Genomic DNA, 19732 nt, shown 5'->3' with positions numbered 1-19732 from the left:
GGAACGCGTCGTCTAGCAGGGCGTAGGGCGGGAAGCGCCAGGCAAACGGGGGGATCCCACGCCGCGGCGCCTATAGTGCCAATAGTATTGGTGAGTGGTCGGACAGAGTTCGCGCGAGCACGGTGCACTCCACAATTTGATTAGTGATGGAATGAGAGGCCAGCCAATAGTCGATTCTGGTGTGGATGTCGTGGAAGGAAGAGTAGTGTGTATACCCACCTCTGCCCGCATTTCGAGACATCCACACATCGACCATATCTAGGGTCAACAGCTCAGCTGTAAGAGCCACCGCTGCCGCAGCAGGCTTCCGCATGGGGCCCGAAGACCTATCTAATCCGGGGTTCAGCACCAGGTTAAAGTCCCCCCCCAGAGCATGGATGTGGAGGCATACTGCCTACAACTTTGAGCTAGCCGGGTATAGAAGTCCGGGGAGTCGCATTTCGGACCATACACATTAACTACAGTTTGAGCATGTCCCTTCCCCTCACATCTCGATATGAGATAACGGCCCTCGGGGTCTGCTGTAATCAGTCGCAGAACCAGCTTGGAGCGAGGGTTCACCCACGTCAGCACCCCCCTGGAATGTGTGGTGTAGCCCGCCACGGTGGAGTTACCCAACAGGCCTCTGTGCTGTAGCAACTTGCTCGTGAGAGGTAAATGTGTCTCATGAATCAGGCAAGATCTACGTGGTGTCTTTGCAGGTAGTGGAGTACCTTCCTCAACTTTCTGTGGTCGTTAAGACCCCTAACATTCCAAGTTAACACTTTCAGGGTATCAACAGAGGAGGCCGAGGCCGTTATCTGGGCATCCGCCATTGGGGTTGACATAGGACAATACAACAGCACACGTCAGCATTGCCACCAACATTCTTCGAGTCGCCTGAGCTGTGCAGTGAGCGTTTCAAGGACAGTCCCCTCCCTTTCGTGCCCCCCACCCTCCCCCCCCAGCCCTCCCAAACACTAACCCCCAAAGCAGCAAACCCTCGGAAGCCACCCACACCAAAACACACCAACCTTCCACCCACAGCAGACCCACCCCAACCTGGTCCGACAGCATCCTCCCCCCCCCGCCTCCCAACAGACCCACCCCAACCAGGGTCATCAACCAAAACAGTGTGCTGAACGCGCAGGGCGGCAGGGAACCGAGTGACATAGTCTCCACCCACATCTCAGATCGCTCGTGTGGCCCTCCACTAGCTCCCGCCGTGCACAGCGCCCCAGAGTTACGCAGCCGTCGTAACCATGAAGATTGACCAATACTCGCCTCGTCCCATCAGACCCTGCACACATTTCCCAGGTCCAGGTTCATCGCCTTTAAGGGGCCAATGACAAGGTTCCCGCACCAGGCCGCAGCGCGCACCCAGGGCAGTAGAAGCATAAATCCCCACCAAGGTGGTCCCCCCCGCCCCGCACACCTCCCCGCAATACCACTTATCTATGTAATCAGCAATGGTCACATAGGTCCTCGAGCGCCTCAGCACTCCTTCTGAAAGAAGAAACAGCATGCCTCCGTCCCAGAGTCTCCACCTCGGAGGCATAGAGTGTAAGCTTTCGGAGACAGCATTCAGTCTTGTTCATCCAGTCGGCTGTCGGCCCCTTCGTCCTCGGGCGTTTTTTCAGAGTTCGTTTTCTGTTCCCTCACCCACCTTTCATCGCCTGTTGCAGTGCCTTGGGGTCTGTGAAGATATGAGAGTGTCCTCCCTTATTGACGCGAAGTTTGCGTGGGTACAGTAAAGCGTAGTCCAGACCCAACTCTCGGAGCCGCTTCTTGTGGGGGATGAACTGTTTCCGCTCCTCTTGGACTTTTGCTGTAAAGTCCGGATATAGCGAGATGGCGGACCCCTCATATTGCAGGTGTTGTTTGGCCCTCGCCAAGCGGAGCGCAGTGTCTCTATCCATGTAGTTGAGGAGTTTCGCTATGATAGGGCGCGGTGGCGCACCAGGCTGCGGCTTGGGGGCCAACGACCGGTGGGCCCTCTCAACCGTGAACATGGCCGAGAACACTCCGTCCCCCAGTAGTTTCCTCCACAAAGCGTTCCATGGGACCAGTGGAGGTGCTCTCCGGAAGGCCAGTGATGCGTAGATTGCAGCGTCGCGAGCGCGCCTCCAAATCTTCTGTCTTATCACTCAGGACCTGCATCATTCTTTCCATTTTTTTCTGTGCCGTGTTCAGGTCCGTTTGAGCCTCCTCGACCTCCGTCATCCGTCTTTCTGCCATGTCGTGTCTCTCCGCATGCTTATCCAACCGTTCCGCCATCCGGTCCATCCTATACGACATGGCGTCAATCTTGGACCCTAGGGCCGATATACTGGTCTGTATTCCTTGTTCCATGGACAATAACATGGTTTTTATGTCCAAGTCGTCGCCCGAGCCGCCTCCGTATGCGTCGTAGGGCCGTCCTCCGTGGCCGGGCTCTGTTGGAGCAGCCGTTTTTGGGAGAAGGGCAGCTTGCTCTGTGTCCTGTCCACCTTGCCCATTGTCTCCCAGCGATTGTCTGCTGTGCGCCGCAGAGTGTGGGGGTCTTCCAGGTAGTATATAACGCAAGGAAATGGAGGGTCTCAGCACAGGCGTTTGTCTCCGGAACCCCAAGCCGCCGACCGGGAGGGGGTCGGCACGTGGGAAGATCACAAAGTCCACTCCACTCCCGTCGCTCGTCGTAGTTCCGCTCTATCCCTGAAGCGGCGCTATCTGGTCCGAGTCCCCCTCTCTCGCGTGGAATGGCCCGATGGCCCAAGCCTCAATATGGTCCAACAGAGGAGCGGGGGGGCAAGGGGGGATGAAGGAGATGTGTGACCCCTTAGCGCTGCCCTGCTGGTCAGGAGTTCTGTGCACGCGCTATTTCAAGGGGCCCCCCACCACTCGATCGTGCCGGTCCAACAGTCTCCAAGGGGGTTCCGGAGCCACACAGTGCAGCGCGTATGGCGCCAGGAAATGGCTCGGCGTAGTCCAGGGGGGCCGGCCTCCTTGCCGCGCAGATCCACCTCGACAATGCCTCCCGATGTGATCCCCAATAGTCTCCTTGGCTGGGGGCACCTCAAAACCAGTCTACCGGGAGGCACCAGCGGCTCGCCCACACTCCTCCGTTGTCCCAAAGGGGGGAGGGGGACTCCGCGTCTCTCCGTCTCCCCGTGTCCGTCCCCGGCCCGGAGGCAGTCACTAGGGTCTCGCCGTGGTGGGTCCAGCCGCCGGAGCCGTGGCAGAGGGCAGCGGACCGTCTGGTATGCTCACCCCGGATGTGCGAGGGGGAGGGGCACCGGACCGGCAGCAAGCGTAGTCCGCGGCCGCACGTCGGGTGACGCCAGCCGGATGATGAGTTCACTCTATCCCGCTGCCCGCGGCCCAGACCCTCGGCGATGCGGGCTCCGTCCCGCCCGGCAGCACCTCTCGATCCCCAGCGCCGCTGGAGCCACCGCCGAATCCCCGCTGGTTAGGGGGTTGGCTGGGGCATGGATTCGGCAAGATTACACTGCGCGAGAAGGAATATCTAGGATATTTAGGGCAGTGCACGGCGGAGCTGTGGAACTAGGCAGGCATTTCGCTTGCCGGCTAGCTCCGCCCCCCAGCTGGTTTATAGAGTTTTCATCAGGACCAAAAGGACAAGCTGTGGGAAGAGGGAATAGTATCAATGCTCATGTGAGCCTTCTAACCCTCTCTTTTAGTCTAGAACATCTCTTACCTGTCTACATTTGTGTATGTCTCAGAAGATTCCGTCGCAAAAAACTGTAAGGGAAGTACAATAAATGCATTAGCACTTAGTGCTCAGGAAGCCCAACATTGCTCTCATTCTTTCACAATAACCCACGAACAACTAGAGGTTGAACTTACATATAATTTGGAAGGACCAGGGCCTCTGTCTGAATGGGGAAGTAATCGGGGTCTTGTACACCTGTGGTATAATAAAATCTCAGTTGTAGTATATGCTCGAGTTATATTTCTCAGCAGAATGAAATCAAGGAAAAAGCACTTACTCTAAAAACGTGCCCGATGTGAGCGTCTAATGAACTTCTTCGTGATACCAACGCTATGTAAGAATTGGAGGATTGGATATTAACTGATGTTCGAGTGGTGCCATGCGTTTAGCATAAGTTTATAAACTTCTAGATGTCCGTGTAGAACATGAACTGTACCTTAAATCACTCGCGGATCAGTCGTCTCCGTTCGTTTCATTCCCAATGAGAAAACGGCCTCCGTGTAGATGCAGCTTCCGGGTTGTGAGTTTGTGAGTGTCTGCGGTGGTTTACCGCGATGATTAAACCGCGTCCACAAGGATCATGGGAATTGTAGTTGACCCGCGGAGATGGGGGCTTAGTCACTACATTATATAGGAAAAAGACAGCTCGGAATAAGGCTCTGCACTTCGCCAGCAATCACCCTCAGAGTTTGAAGGAGAATCTCCCCTTTGGACAATACCTCCGAATTAGGCGTAATTGCCATTTTAAAGACGAATATTTATTCCATGCAGAACAACTATCAAAAAATCTACAAGAACGTCGCTACCCCAAGAAACTGTTAAAGAAAGCTATGAAACGTGCATGGTGGACACCACGCGAATGCCTTCTGGAAAAGAGCTCCAAAAAAGAAACTGACAGGATTGTTTGTGTTTCAACATTCGCCTCAAATTCCAACATGCTGAAAAAAGTCATAATGTAAAACTGGCATCTGGTAAAAAACTTAGATTCAACTCTAAATAAAGCCCCCCTCTTTGCTGTCAAAAAAGACTGCAGCATAGCTAATCATCTAGTCCGAGCTCGACTACCTCAAATAAGCCCTATGACAGTGAGATCATTTGCCAGACTACCACCGATCCCAGGACATCGAAAATGTGGAACGTGCTCGTGTTGTCCCTCTACAAAAGAAGATAATATTTTTGAACATCAGAACATCTTTTGGAAACACGACACGTTCACTAACTGCAAATCTAGATATGTGGTATATGGGATCATATGCCCCTGCAAGATGCTGTATATTGGTAAAACCAACCAAGAAGTTCGGTCACGCATCATACAGCATAAGTCAGGGATTAAAAATAATGTACAAACAGCACCGTTGGTCAATCACTGGCGCCTGAATGATCATAAAGAAAAAGACTTGGTGTGGACTGTCATCTCAAAAGTCGAAAAGGATCAACGAGGAGGTGACTTAGATCAAAAATTATCAAGAAGAGAGGCCATGCTAATCGTAAAGTACAATACTGCTGTAGATGGACTCAATGAATTATCTGAGATTTATAATCTCATATAAATCTGAATGAACGACGGAATCCCGGTTGTTAATGTCACCTGCTGGTGATATACTGATTTAGTGCTTCAGCAACATAGTGTATCTCACCTTCAATAACCTCCCATATACCACTTCACGAAGAAAGCATTATAATAGGGGTCCTGAATAAATCTAAGTGAACTTTTGAGAAGGACCAGGGAAATACCATCTTATACCCCCGGTCCCTCTCCTAGTCTGATTCAAAATGGGTCTGATCGGAATATTTCTCTCATTTGTTAAATTAGACAGCTCGAGATCAGATATTTTACTTGGAGCAATGCTTAATAACTACCATCCTCTTTACTCTCCGCGGTTCAACTACAATTTCCATAATCCTTTTGGACGCTGTTTAAACCCCCTTCAATAGCCAACTCGAGATCAGATATTTTCACTTGTAGCAATGCTTACAAACTACCATCCCCTTGACTCTCAGCGGGTCAACTACAATTCCCATGATCCTTGTGGACGCTGTTTAATCATCGCGGTAAACCACTGCGGACACTCACAAACTCACAACCTGGAAGCTGCATCTACACGGAGGCCGTTTTCTCATTGGGAATGAAACGAACGGAGACGACTGATCCGCGAGTGATTTAAGGTACGGTTCATGTTCTACACGGACATCTAGAAGTTTATAAACTTATGCTAAACGCATGGCACCACTCGAACATCAGTTAATATCCAATCCTCCAATTCTTACAGAGCGTTGGTATCACGAAGGAGTTCATTAGACGCTCACATCGGGCACGTTTTTAGAGTAAGTGCTTTTTCCTTGATTTCATTCTGCTGAGAAATATAACTCGAACATATACTACAACTGAGATTTGATTATACCACAGGTGTACAAGACCCCGATTACTTCCCCATTCAGACAGAGGCCACGGTCCTTCCAAATTATATGTAAGTTCAACCTCTAGTTGTTCGTGGGTTATTGTGAAAGAATGAAAGCAATGTTGGGCTTCCTGAGCAGTAAGTGCTAATGCATTGATTGTACTTCCCTTACAGTGTTTTGCGACGGAATCTTCTGAGACATACACAAATGTAGACAGGTAAGAGATGTTCTAGACTAGAAGAGAGGGTTAGAAGGCTCACATGAGCATTGATACTAATTAGGTCACTATTCCCTCTTCCCACAGCTTGTCCTTTTGGTCCTGATGAGAACTCTATAAACCAGCTACAGTTCGAAACGCGTAGACCAGTCCTTCTTCAGCCATAAGAGTGGAAAAACTTGAAAATCAAAAAGATTTTTGAAAATCTAATTTTGTTGGATTTATTATTTTTCTATGGCGTTGTAATAGGATTTGTTTTAAAAAAAAGTCTGACTATTGTAAATATATTGGTTGTTGTATGTGGTGAATGTGTTGAGTGGGTATGATTGAAGGTGTGAAAAATCCGGACTTGAGTGTATGCACATGTATTGACTGTTTTGAATTTGTAGATTTATGTGTTTTTAATGTTGCAATTTTGTGAAAAATGAAAAGTACAAAAAATTGAACAAGAAAAATATGATACTTGAATAAATAATAATTTCACTTTGATAAATTCAGACAGAAAAAGGAGTTGATGTCACTTTTTGTTTTGTGTCATTTAGTGTACAGCTATTAAGAAAAGAAACTATTGTACAGTACTGGCAGGTATTACGTTATTTAGTTCTTAGAGGCTTTGCCTTGCTGTTGGGAGCCCAAACCCAGTGGTATTATTGTAGTATAATATAAGTAGGGCTCCCTGTTTTCCGTTTTTACTGATGTTTACAGATAAATACAGACTGAAAACATGTATTTGTGTGTATGTATTTATTTTTAATTGTGGATAAAAATGGAAATTGGCTTGTTTTTTCAGTAATTCTAAATTCTCTCTCCCATGACTGCCATGCCACTAGCTGTGTGGGTTGATAGGAAAGGGGGTTAAAAAAGAAAGAGTTTTTAGTAAAGAGGCTTTAACAGCAGTAGATATATACAAGTCTGATACTGTAATTTGCATGTTTGATTAAGTGCATTGATTTAACTTCAGCTGGTGTTCCTAGCATTGAAACCTGGCATGCATTCAAGTATGAGTGCATATATATATCAGTTAAATAAATGTGGAAATATACTAATTTCAGCTTCATTTTTACACAAAGACCCCCAAAAATATGGATAAATACAGATAAAATTAGCAAAAAAGAAATATGGATAAATACAGATGGAAGTGTCCCAAAAATAAATACCATAAAACCGGGAGCCCTAGATGTAAGTAACAAACAAGCATGTGCAATGCAATAGGTCTGGCGTTATAAAAGTTTGAGCTGTTGGCATTGCTAATAATAATGCAAACAGTAGAAGCTCAAAGATTCAGTAATGTGAGACATATTTCATTGCAATTGTTTTTTTTTTAAATAGCAGGAACTTGAGTGAAAGGTGTGTATTTATGTTGCATTGAGTACAGTGTAATTTTGTGTTGTGTTATGTGGCACAGATTGGTATTGTGTGGAGTGTATTTATGTTGCATTAAGTAGAGAGTAATTATGTGGCTTGCAATTATGTAGTACTGAGTAGTATGTGGAGTGTATTTATGTTGTACTGCATACAGTGTAATTATGTGATGTGTAATTATTTAGTAAAGAGTTGTTTTATGTTGAGTATAGTTATGTACTCTACTCAATGCAACATAAATACACCCCTAATACCACTCGGTACCATACAATTACAAATCACATATTTACACACTAATCAATGCAACATAAATACTCTCCACATCATAACACTCAATACCACATAATTACACAACACATTTACAACACACATTTACGCTCTACTCAATACAACATAACTAGACTTGACATAATACTACTCAGTACCACATATGCTTGTTTCAAGGATTGTGGTCAGTTTCAGATATTGTACTGCAGTTAGTTTCACGTACTGTGATCAGTTTCAGGTATTGTGGCTGATTTGGAGGACTGTGGTCTGTTTTATTTTTTGCAGTTAGTTTGAGGCAGTCGGGTGCTAGTTTTGCATTATTATTAGCAATGCCAACTGCTAAAACTTTTATAATGCGAGACCTATTGCATTGCAAATGCTTGTGGTTATGATTCTTTTTATTTCTCACGTTTGTTAAGGATTTCTTATTGTGTAACTGAGGACCATTCTAAAGTACACTAGCCTTGGAACGAATTGTTCCTAATCACTGACCCAGTTCTAGGGCAGGGCAATATGTCTGAAAAGGAACTTTGTTTAGAAGACATTGTGATTGATGCTTTAACCTCTTGGCTGCTAATGACAAGGGTAACTCGTCATGGACTTTCCATTGATTTCAATGGAAATTATAGTAGACTAATAAAATGGCCTTAGCAGTAAAGGGGTTAAAGTTCGTTCATTAGGAGCTGCAAGAGGCTGATAAATCCGAGCAAAGCTCATGAGAAACATGGAAAGTAGCATCTAGCTTTCCTTGTGCCAGAACTCCTCCCTTTGCCAGAAGCGGATGGACAGGCAGCTAACTGGTGTCCATAGGCACGTTTGTCTACCTTCAGTGGATACATGCTCCACTTCTGCTAGAATGAAAGGTTCTGGTGGTTATATGCTTTAATCTCCTTGATGAACCGTGGGGCATTATATATTTGCTTTCTTGTTAATGAGGGTGCAGCTAGTATATCCAGTAGATCTGCTGTCAGGAGGGTTGGAAGGTGTTCAGTAGGGTCTCAGTCTCAGTCTCCTGAATTTATTTGATTCATGGGAAGGAAGTGGTGTAGACTTATTTCCATAGTCTCTCAGATAAGGACTTGAAGAATTGGACAAAGTAAATAAGACCTGCTTTGAGCCCTTGGATGTACGTCAGAGTCATCATCATCTGAGATGGTCAACATTGTTTTCAAAGTTTACTCTTTCTTATTTGGCTAAGAAATTGTGGCTGGCTCGGGCGTTTAACGCTGCAGCTGGCCTTTAATAACCGGTATAGCCCGCTACGGCGGGCTAGAAGGCTATATTAATAGTCTTCTCTCTTAAAGTGATGTAACAACTTGTTGGATACAAGCTATGGGCCCGATTTAGAGTTTGGCGGATAGATTACTATGTCCTAAAGTAACAAAATCCCGTACGCCTAATTACAAGTGCCATAGAATATAATGAACGTGTAATAAGGCGGGCAGGATGACCAAACTCTAAATAAGGCCTTATGTTTGCGCTTAAGCAAACTTTTTCTCAATTTATAGCTTTTGGAAAGGAAGGATGTGGTCACAACTCAGCTTAGAAGATCTTAACTTTATAACACAAGAAAAGAGAACCAAAGTAGTTATTCAAATTAATCTAACACTATACATCATAAAGATTCACTTTGATAAAATACTAGTTGCAAAAATAGGAGTAACTGGTAAAGAGGAGAGTCCAACAGTGCACATGAAAATGTATATACTTACAAGGCAAATATGAGTTTCTCTGTGAATCCCATGAGAGCAGTCGCAATCACTGTTCCAAATATGAGGATACCAGAGTAGACATGTAAGGGCATTAGTGACGTACGCAGAGACAATGGAGCGAAGGGAAGTAGGTAAACAAGCAATCCAAAAAGAATCTAAAAGTAATGATACATTTTTAGCAAATGCACAGGAAGAACACAATAACACATGCTTTACAGTCAAATTGAATTCAAACCTACAAGCGTTTGTTTTCATTATGAAACATTGTTATAGATTACTGGTTGCACATTTATCAACTAGGAACAAATATTTCCTAACAATCTCTATGGCCTAAACTAGGAAGGTGTGAGGGGTAGAGCTAAGCTTACAAGATGGCAAACATTTGTTTTAAATAAAACACTATTGGAATTTAGCATCAATACAAGGAAACAAGACAAAAATGACAGGTCATCACCCATAGTTACCAGATCCAGACAAGAAAAGAGTTCCTTTAGTACATAACACTAGCTCATATGCCCTATACGGCAACCACACTCCCTATCACCCTCATAAGCACAATTGCACTCCAAATCCCTCAAGTCTCAAAGGTGCGCATCTCATCATCAGAAGACCAGGAATGTGTGGGACAGGGCTCAAGCATGATACCTCGTTGTTGGGCCAAGTCTCTACAAATCTTGCTATGCTTATATGGGCAACCACTTGAAATGAATATAGGCTTCTCCAGGACCATACACCTATCCAGCCCCCTCTTCCAGCCCACTAATGACAGAGCTTCTACATCCTTCCAAGCTCTGGCTATACTGCGTTTGCACAACAAACCAAGCCACATTAGGGCCCTTTGGTAGCTATTACCCTCTAAGTCAGTAGTAATGTGTACCAGTGCAAATTCAGAATCCCTGGGGGAGACCAGCACAACACCCCACAAGGCATGCCAATACCCCCATTCAGAACTTGGTGATTTTGCTTTAATGAGCTATTCAACTACAAAGGTGGGGAGTCATATCTGTTTAAGTGTGATATGACCACTTCAGCAGATCGGCGAGAAAGGTTGTTGTACTGTCTAATGCAAAGAGAGTATGTGCATTCCATTTAGATTTTTTTGGCAATCAGAGACAAAAAGGATATTGCCATTTACTGCAGCCATTGTGCAACAGCTCTCATGTCCTCCAACAGAGGTAGGTAGGTGCAGAAAGCACAGACTCCCTACTTAAGGACCCCAGCTACCTGGTGCACAAACATGCTTCTCCGAGAAGATCTCATCCCATATCAATATTATGGATGCTGAGTCTATACTGCCAGGAGCGCCTCCAAAACAACAATAATTGCAAGGCGTGAATGATGATCATGGCTAGATTGGGAAACCAAAAGCAGCCCTGGCAAAAATGCTTAAACCTCCCCCCGCTCTCTCCATTTCCTTGTATTCTCTTTTTACATCTATTCTCGCGCTCTCCTTCTCTTCTCTATCTCTTCCCCCTTTTTCTCTTTTTAGGTCGATCCTAGGCAGCGCATGCGCTGTCTCTCGACCTGCTGTATTCGATCTGTGGGCTTACAGCACGCCTCTACCTTCTGATTGGCTTTTGTCAGTGTCCTTTAAAAAACATTGCTTCTAATTAGATAATGGTTCCTGCTTGTCCCACTTTTTTTCTCAATTGTTGGCTCCCATGAATCGCCACCTGGACCTCTTCCACTTGTTGCTATGATATGCCTTGTCTTTGGAACTTTTTTTACATCGACACCGAGCACTTTCCACTAAGCGTGGCACCCGATTCACAACTGCCGTACTTCAATGTAATCAAATACTGCTCTCAAGTGTTTGTTGTGGCACACGCACGCTTCGCACAAAGATCTTTTAATTTGCACACGCTTATGCTTTTTGGAGCACTTAGTGCGGCACCAGATTCATAGCCACCATGCTTTTGTGGTGGCATTTGGTCAGCTTCTGCACCCGTTGCTGCTTCCAGCTGCCCCTCCCACCTCACTGCTTGTCTCGTACACCAGTAGCAATGTAGCAAAAACATCTCTTTTGTTTCCTTGTTTAACATTACAGGCCCCTCAATAGCTGGAGGGCGGGGGAGATGGAAAGGGAAGTATAGTGGATACTGTGGAAGAGCATAACCTTGATACAGGACGTCTTATCCGAAACATATTGAGATGATGTTTTGCTTTTTGATATATTTTCAAATAGAAGTTATTTGAAATGGCAAGAAGCTCAAATCAAAAATATTGTAATAGTTTATTGTCAATGTTATTTACCTGTTAGTTTCGTGTTGCACTTTTAGTTCTACTAAAGGCTTTGGTGTGAACTCACTCACATGTTTACAAATATCGCACTTAGCGGAGAGGTTTTCTTTCAGGGTTTACATACTGCATCAGTTTGCCCCTTTTTGCACACAGACCCTCCCCCTTTCTCCCCTGCTGCCGGTTAGTGTCTTTTACAGGTTTTTTTACATAGTGCAAACTAGACCAAAAGATATTGGAGCACTTTACATGAGCACCACTTACTTTACACAGGGGAGATTAAGCGATTTGCCCAGAATCACAGGATGTTGAGCCAACGCCGAGATTCGTCCTGCCTCTTGCTCACTTATTCCTGAACGCAGAGAAGCCTAAAGAGTTGCACTACAAGCCTGCCAGGCTTCCTAGCAGGTGGGTGTTGAAACTGGTAAGGGCAAGGGTGAGTCAGTGCGGTCATTGGGGGTGCACAAGGTTTCTGTGAAGGGTGGAGATGGGTGCTAAGTGCATGGGAAGAGAGTGCTGCAAGCTTCTCATAATGGCATGAATTGGCGGGTAAGAATTATGGGGCGGGCATAAACGAGCACTTCCCACTGCTTTGAAAAGCAATTTAGTATGATTAGATTTACCGTTTCATTGCTGCCGAGTGCAACTTTTTGTTACTTTGTCGGGGCGACTTGGGGAGTTGTTCTACAGGAAATGAATAACGCTGAGACTCGAACCTGCTTCCCCAGTTCAAAAGTCCTCGTCTCATGCTAATATGCTAAACAATCTCCCAAAATCTGCCTTTTCATGAGTTGTTGTGTCCATTTTTCTCATTTAGTTGCCCTCCCTTCATGCGTCCACCCTTAACCCCTTTCTCACTTTTGTTTCCCTGAGCGTCCCAACTGTGCACAAAACGCAGCACAAGTGCAAACAAAACAAGCATTGGCATAGCCAATAGGTCTCGCCTTTGGGACCTTATAAGTGTTTATCCGTGCAACAGTTAATGTCGTTGCAGTGAGAATACTGGCTGCATAACTAAATACTTATAAGGTCCCAAAAGCGAGACCTATTGGCTATGCCAATGCTTGTTGATCGTGTCGGGGATTTTCTGCATTAACACAACTAAATTGCTAAGGTGGTAAATCGAGCAACAATTTTTGACCTTGCCTGGTCAGGCCTACATTCTGTTTATGTGACCTGTGTAAGGACATTTCTGAGGTAAACGTAACTACATTCTAATTCTGCCTCTTTAGTTTTAAAGTCCCGCAAATCTCGCGTTACACTACTGTAAGTTTACAAGCAATACGTGTGATTTATTTTATGTCAACAGTAGGTACGTTTTAGAGATTGCCTCAATGGGGCCGCCTAGCTATGCCTTGAGGCCAATTGAACATGGTATTTTCCAAAACCAATTAATTGGAGGCTGCCTGTCAAGTGGAGCTTCTCCACCTTTTTGATATGTAGGTGAACGATGGCTGACTCCACATGCATCTAAAAAAGTAGCAAGTATTGGCAAAGCCAATGGGTCTCGTCTTTTGTAATGAGGTACAAAACTATAGCTAGGCATTGCAAATGTTTTATTTGCATCACATGAAATAAATTTAAAATCGAAAAATATTCCAAAGTGGTGGTTGGTGTGTAAGCAAGCACCCATGTGCTTGTACTGGAGGTAATTTTATAATGTTTTCCTTTTAATTTATGATAACAAAAATCCAAACCGGCCACACTTTGGTGATCAGTGAAGCAACTTATTTATGGAAGCACCAATGGGCATTTTTCTTTGTTTATTTTAACTTACTGTTCCAAGATGGCTGAAGGCTAGTTTGGAACAGTAAAATAAATGTTGTGCTCATGAATGCCCTGCAGACTCAAAGAACGCAACAACAAACTGCTTCCCACATGCCTCACACTACACATACACACTTTCTGTCTATCCATATACTAACACATAATGCCTAAGCATGCTCTCCCTCACTTCTTTTACTTCAATCAACTAAGTAGCAATGATAAAACATGAGAAGAGTACAAGAGTGGTCCCTATGAACGACATTGAAACACTACCTACATAAGTCACAGAGCATGAACACACTTTATTCAACGTACTCCCAAGGAGATGCATTAGGCGCTCCGCTACCTTTTAGCTAGGTTCATGCGCTAGAAATCCCATAAGCATACCTAGATACAGAAGCGGGTTATGCAGTAGCAAATATACTTCAATACATCACTGTGGGTATGAAGAGTGATATAAATCCAACTGCAAAAACAACAGTTGATGGACAGAATGCAGAACAATGTCATACATTCACCCCAGTACAGAGATCTGGGCCTAAATCCATCGTTTTTTTGCTCACCACACCACCTCAGTTCAGACATGGCCATATGCAAATCAGCCTTGACCCTGTGCTCAAGGGAACAGTCGAGCCCGAACTGCCAAGCCATGTCTTACCTGGACCGGAATCAAGCATCCTAGGACCGGTTTCTGGCTATCAGCCGTCTTCAGCCAGGATAGCGCGACTCCAGTGGCGTGGAGAGCACGGGACTTACGTCTAAGCATACCCGTCCCACTCAGGGTGACAAATGCAACAAGCATTTGCAATGCAATAGTCTCGCATTAGGAAAGTTTGAGCTATTGGTTTTGTAAATGACAATTTTTTTATTTATGTGCTGTTTTTGAAAATAGCTAAATTAATAGCTTTGTCATTTACAATGCCAATAGTTATATAACTTTCGAAATTTGACACCTATAGCATTTGTAATGCAACATGTTTTGTATTTACATGACTTAGATGTATTGATATTAAATATAACAATGGCTTTTAATTTTTTAAAATAATTAATACTTAAATAAAAGTGATTGTAATTTATAATGGCAATAGCTTAAACTTTTGTAAATAACTTTTGTGAAGATTATGTTCAGTGTATTTTATTGTGACGAAAATCCAAGAACAGAAGTGAAATATTAACATCTTTTTGTGACAGTTGTAATAAAGCTTGGAACATTGACAGAACATAGTTGAACCAGTGATGCTGTGGTGGTGCTGAGTGGTGCTGAGCGGTGCTGTGGAGGTGCTGAGTGGTGCTGTGGTGGTGCTGAGTGATGTTACTGGGGGTGAATGTTTGACAAGGTTCAGCATTTTATTCATCATCTTGTTGTGTTGTTATGTTTGATGTACTATGCCAAATTATGCTATGGAATAGAAAGTTATCTTAGAGGTGCAAAATGCTCTGGTATCGTAAGTATATGTTACAGAATGAGGTGTTATGCTGTATGAAACTGGATCTGGCACCAAGGCAGTGAGATGCGATTCATGTACATTTTAATGAAATTCATTTAATATATAGACAAAGTAGGAGAAAAAAAGATAAAGCAGGGCTGGCACATGTCGGAGTCAATGTTGAAGGATTGTTAGACGCCTGCCGATATTTGGATAAATCGCTCTGCAGTGGAGTGACAACAATTGGCAAGGAAAAAGTAGTCCAAACTGCCCGCTAACATGTTGACTCAGTGGTCCAATTATTGTGAGAAGATATATTACAAAGTTAATGTATCTGCTGCAGAATTTTGATTCGCAAGCATCACGTGGGTAAAACTCAGAAAGACGTGTTTTACTAAAGATGATACAATCAGTTAGACAACAGCCACACTGATGAATATAGTGCTTCAAAACCGCAAACCAGAGGCAGCCAATGATATATGTAGAAGACTTGCGAACAGCCCACAGGAATTATGTGGTTATCTCTCCAATATACAATCTACACCATAAACCATATTTCTTCCCACTTCGCAATGCAAACATAGTTGCCAGAGGCATCATTGCATGTATGACATATTCAAACAGTCATGGCTGACTGCCAACAGCCCACTGTATTTTGGGTCTTGGAGGCCCATATTAGCATGCACAATAAAAAAAACACAAGCCACAGAATGGAAAGGGTCTTTAACACGGACAATAAGGAATCCACACGTTCAGAATGCAAAGGTCTAATGGCAAGAGCCAAGCCTAGTGGAGGTGCCACGCAATCAATGGTCCATCGGGACGGTTGGGGACAAAGTGCAAAGTGCCTACCTGAAAATGATGCGCCTTGTGGCTCATCGCACACTCATTTTACTCCTCGGAGCGGCTGGGTTTACGCAGCAGAGGGTGCAGCTCGGCGCAGGCCAGCAGCTTCAGTGGCCGCCACAGGCCACCTGACCTGGCTTGACCCCCCAGGAGGGTGGCCAGCAGTGCGGCGCCCCGTCCAATGTCCAGCGCCCCCCGGTCCCCTCGGCATGGCTCCTCCTGCTGCCTCGACTCCTGGCACGGCATCCCGCAAAGTAAAAATAACAGAAGTTCCGGAGCGTCATGTCGTGGGGCGGGACTCCCGCTTTTTGCGAGAAGCCCGGCCCACGGACAGCAGCGGTGACACGGGGCTCCCAAGCGTGAGGGAAGCCTCGCGTATGGTGATGCGGCGGAGAAAACACCAGGGGAGTGAGGGAGCCTGTAGAGCGCAGTGAGGCGACATGACAAAAGAGCACGGTGAGTGGAGGGGGGGATATGTGTGTGTGTCTGTGTGCGTGTGTGTGCGCGTGTGTGTGTGTGTGCACGTGAGCCCGTGAGTGGGGGAGGGTGCCTGCCTGGCTGTGTATGCGCGCATGAGCCCGTGTGGGGGGGGTGCTTGTGTGTGCGCGCGCTTGTATGTTCCTGCGTGTGTGTGCCTGCGTCTGTGTGTGTGCCTGTGTGTGTGCCTGCCTGCGTGTGTGTGTGTATGTGTGTGTTTGCGCACTTCAGGGAATCTGAGGCAGGAGATGTGCACGGCGCCGGCCTGGACGTGCGCGTCCACAGACACCAATCGCCGCGCGTGCCCGACCCCTGTCTCAGATTCCCAGGAGGCGGGCAACATTAGTTGTCGAGCTGGACGCAATGCTTCGCATTGCTTTCTCCAGCTCGACCTAAACAACAGTTGATGGACAGAATGCAGAACAATGTCATACATTCACCCCTGTACAGAGATCTGGGCCTAAATCCATCGTTTTTTTGCTCACCACACCACCCCAGTTCAGACATGGCCATATGCAAATCAGCCTTGACCCTGTGCCTCAAGGGAACAGTCCAGCCCGAACTGCCAAGCCATGTCTTCTCTGGACCGGAATCAAGCATCCTAGGACCGGTTTCTGGCTATCAGCCGTCTTCAGCCAGGATAGCTTGACTCCAGTGGTGTGGAGAGCACGGGACTCACGTCTAAGCATGCCCGTCCCACTCGGGGTGACAAATGCAAAAACAACAGTTGATGGACAGAATACAAAACAATGTCATACATTCACCCCAGTACAGAGATCTGGGCCTAAATCCATCGTTTTTTTGCTCACCACACCACCCCAGTTCAGATATGGCCATATGAATGAATGAATGTTGGATTTATAGAGCGCATGGTTACCCGGAGGCGTCCCAGCGCTGGACCACTGGGGAACCCGTCCTGGTTTTCCCTGTGAGATGGTCCCTTTACTGGGCATCCCCAAGGTGCAGCCAGGCATCCCCGGTGGTGATGGGGCAAGAGTGGAGATTAAGCAAGCTATTGCCCAGAGTTGCAGCGCGGGACCCCATGGTTAGAGTGGCACCAAGGCGAGAATTATCGGGCCCGCTGACATTGGTCCTGCACCCGGCTGCGTCGGGAATTGAACCCTGGTCTCGGGCCGACCTCTGCCTCCGGGTCTGCCGCCTCTAACTGTTGAGCCACACTTCTCCACTGCAATCAGCTTGACCCTATTCCCAGATCTGTGACTGGGGGTGAATGTTTTGCCATTGTGCAACATTCCGTCCATCATCTTGTGTGTTTTGCAATCCAACTACAGCACATTACAATTAGGGCTCCCGGTTTTATGGTATTCATTTTTTTAACATTTCCGTCTGTATTTATCCATATTTTTTTTGTTGTCATTTTATCTGTATATATCTGTATTTATTTTTGTCGCAAGCAAAAACAGGCGTTTCAGATAGTATTTTTCCACATTTATTCAAATAGACTGCACACGGTTGTTATAGGTTTAGCTATATGTATATAGGTGCCAAATTAAGTAAACACAATACAGTCAGCTGAAAACTTTGCCACAGAAATTACTTTCAGAATTAGTGAGCTGCTGCTGTGTTACAATATTGAAAACACTGTCATTAGCCATGATTATTAAATGTAAACACATTTAAAATTTTAAAAAGTGCACCTGTGCACTTTCAGTGACCTGAAATTAGCCCCCGCCCCCTGAAATCTGGCTCTAGTTGCACCTCTGCCAACTACGGTGGCCTGCAGAGGACACAACATGACTGCAGTTTCGCTTCTGAGTTTCTTTGCTACTTGCACACGAGCGTAGAATGCACCTGCCCCCTGGGGCACGGAGCACTCACACAACAAGTGTTCCCATTTTGGCCCGTATAAGATGTGCTAAAAGGCGTTTTCAATTCATCGCCTTCACATTTGACACAGTTGGTTGTCTGCATTCAGAAAACAAAGGCTGAACATTCCCAAAGGGAGGGGGTTGTAACTAGTTCAAGGGCCCCTTGAGCCAAGCAGAGGGGGCCCCTCATATCAGCAGCTTCGACCTCTGCACTCATGAACCCAAAAGGGCACATTTAGGTAACTTTCATGGCATTTAAACTGTGAATTAGAAGAGAACACATAATTGTGTGCACCACTGCTCACTATGGGCATCAGTGAAAGTGTGCAATGCTGGGAGCAAACACGCGTTCCTGTCAGCACTGCGCTTCCAGAGCAATGCTGCTGTAAGGCACTACAAGGCAGCTGCCCGAGGAGTTACTAGGTGGGTAGCAGCAGATTGACCCTGGAGCCACCAGCCACGATTGTAGGGTGCACAGGCTTTGCCTTCAGGTGTGCAAATGAATGTCCTGGTGAAATAGGCGTTCCTCTTCAAGGCTGCTGGTCACAGACCTGGGCACCTAATTTTTGGGCGAGTAGCTGCAAAAGGTGCACCTGTCCTTGGGGGGCATATCTGAGTACTCACAATAAAATACACTGCAGCAACGCTGTGTGTGCAAGATCAGGTGTGAATCACTCGTTCTTGCAGTGTGCGCACACCTGGCTGCCTCTCTTTTGGAAAAAGTGCTAGAGACTGGCGCGCAACGCCCATTGTGCTCAAAGGCCGTTTGCCCCCGTGCCCCCCCAGCCCCTTTTGTGTGTCAGCCCGGGCTGAGACAGCTTCCAGGGACACTCAAACATGAGCTTATCTCAGCCGCACCGAGTACTTCGAAGGTCTTTAAAAGACCATTTAAGTGTTAATAGGCCCCTGCCAGAGATAAATGGCCCAGCAGGTGTTAATGTGGGCAGGCATACCCGCAGTCAGGAAGAGGGTCATGTCAGCTAACCCTGGGCTTAGGGCTGGAGCACGGAAACAATTCTCGGAATCTGATTTGGTCGTATTTTTCCGCTTTAATTTTATAAATACAGACGAAGGAAAATATTTTGTGTTGTAATGACTGATGACAGGTCAGGGTTTATGGTTCAGAGAGCTAGTGGTTGTGTAGCTTTGTGTCTGTGTGTTTCGCTGCATGTGTCTGAGCATGTATGTTTGTGTATGTGCTATGTGCATCTATTTGTGTTATGACTGATGGTCGTACCAGGAGTTAGCATAATCTAGTCAGAGAATGTGTGGCTCTGTGGGGTTGTTTTTGTGTTTATCTGTATGTGTGTGTGTACTTACCAGTATGCATCTGTTCTTGGCATGTAGAGCTGCAGAGTTGCACACTGTGCATAGATCGCCACCTAGTGTTGGGCCTGGATGTTTGCAGTTTGTTTTTGTCCTGAAAAGTTCTTTGGAATTCACGAGAAGGGTGACTCCTCCTCTGGACCATACTGCGCATGGACATCGGCTCCATCCTT

The 19732-nt window shown here is 45.9% G+C and overlaps 1 protein-coding gene across 1 annotated transcript in view; it reads right to left on the bottom strand.

Annotated features, from left to right (window-relative positions):
- CYBRD1 (cytochrome b reductase 1) overlaps positions 1–19732 on the bottom strand; it is a 144222-nt gene that overhangs the window by 10213 nt on the left and 114277 nt on the right. Inside the window, exon 3 of the mRNA XM_086956120.1 lies at positions 9650–9804. Within this exon, the coding sequence (XP_086812246.1) occupies positions 9650–9804 (155 nt within the window). The remainder of the gene's footprint in view (positions 1–9649; positions 9805–19732) is intronic.

The sequence above is a fragment of the Lissotriton vulgaris genome, chromosome 2_1 (genome assembly GCF_964263255.1).
Source record: "Lissotriton vulgaris chromosome 2_1, aLisVul1.2, whole genome shotgun sequence".
Lineage (NCBI taxonomy): Eukaryota > Metazoa > Chordata > Amphibia > Caudata > Salamandridae > Lissotriton > Lissotriton vulgaris.
This window is presented reverse-complemented; position numbering and strand designations above follow the sequence as displayed.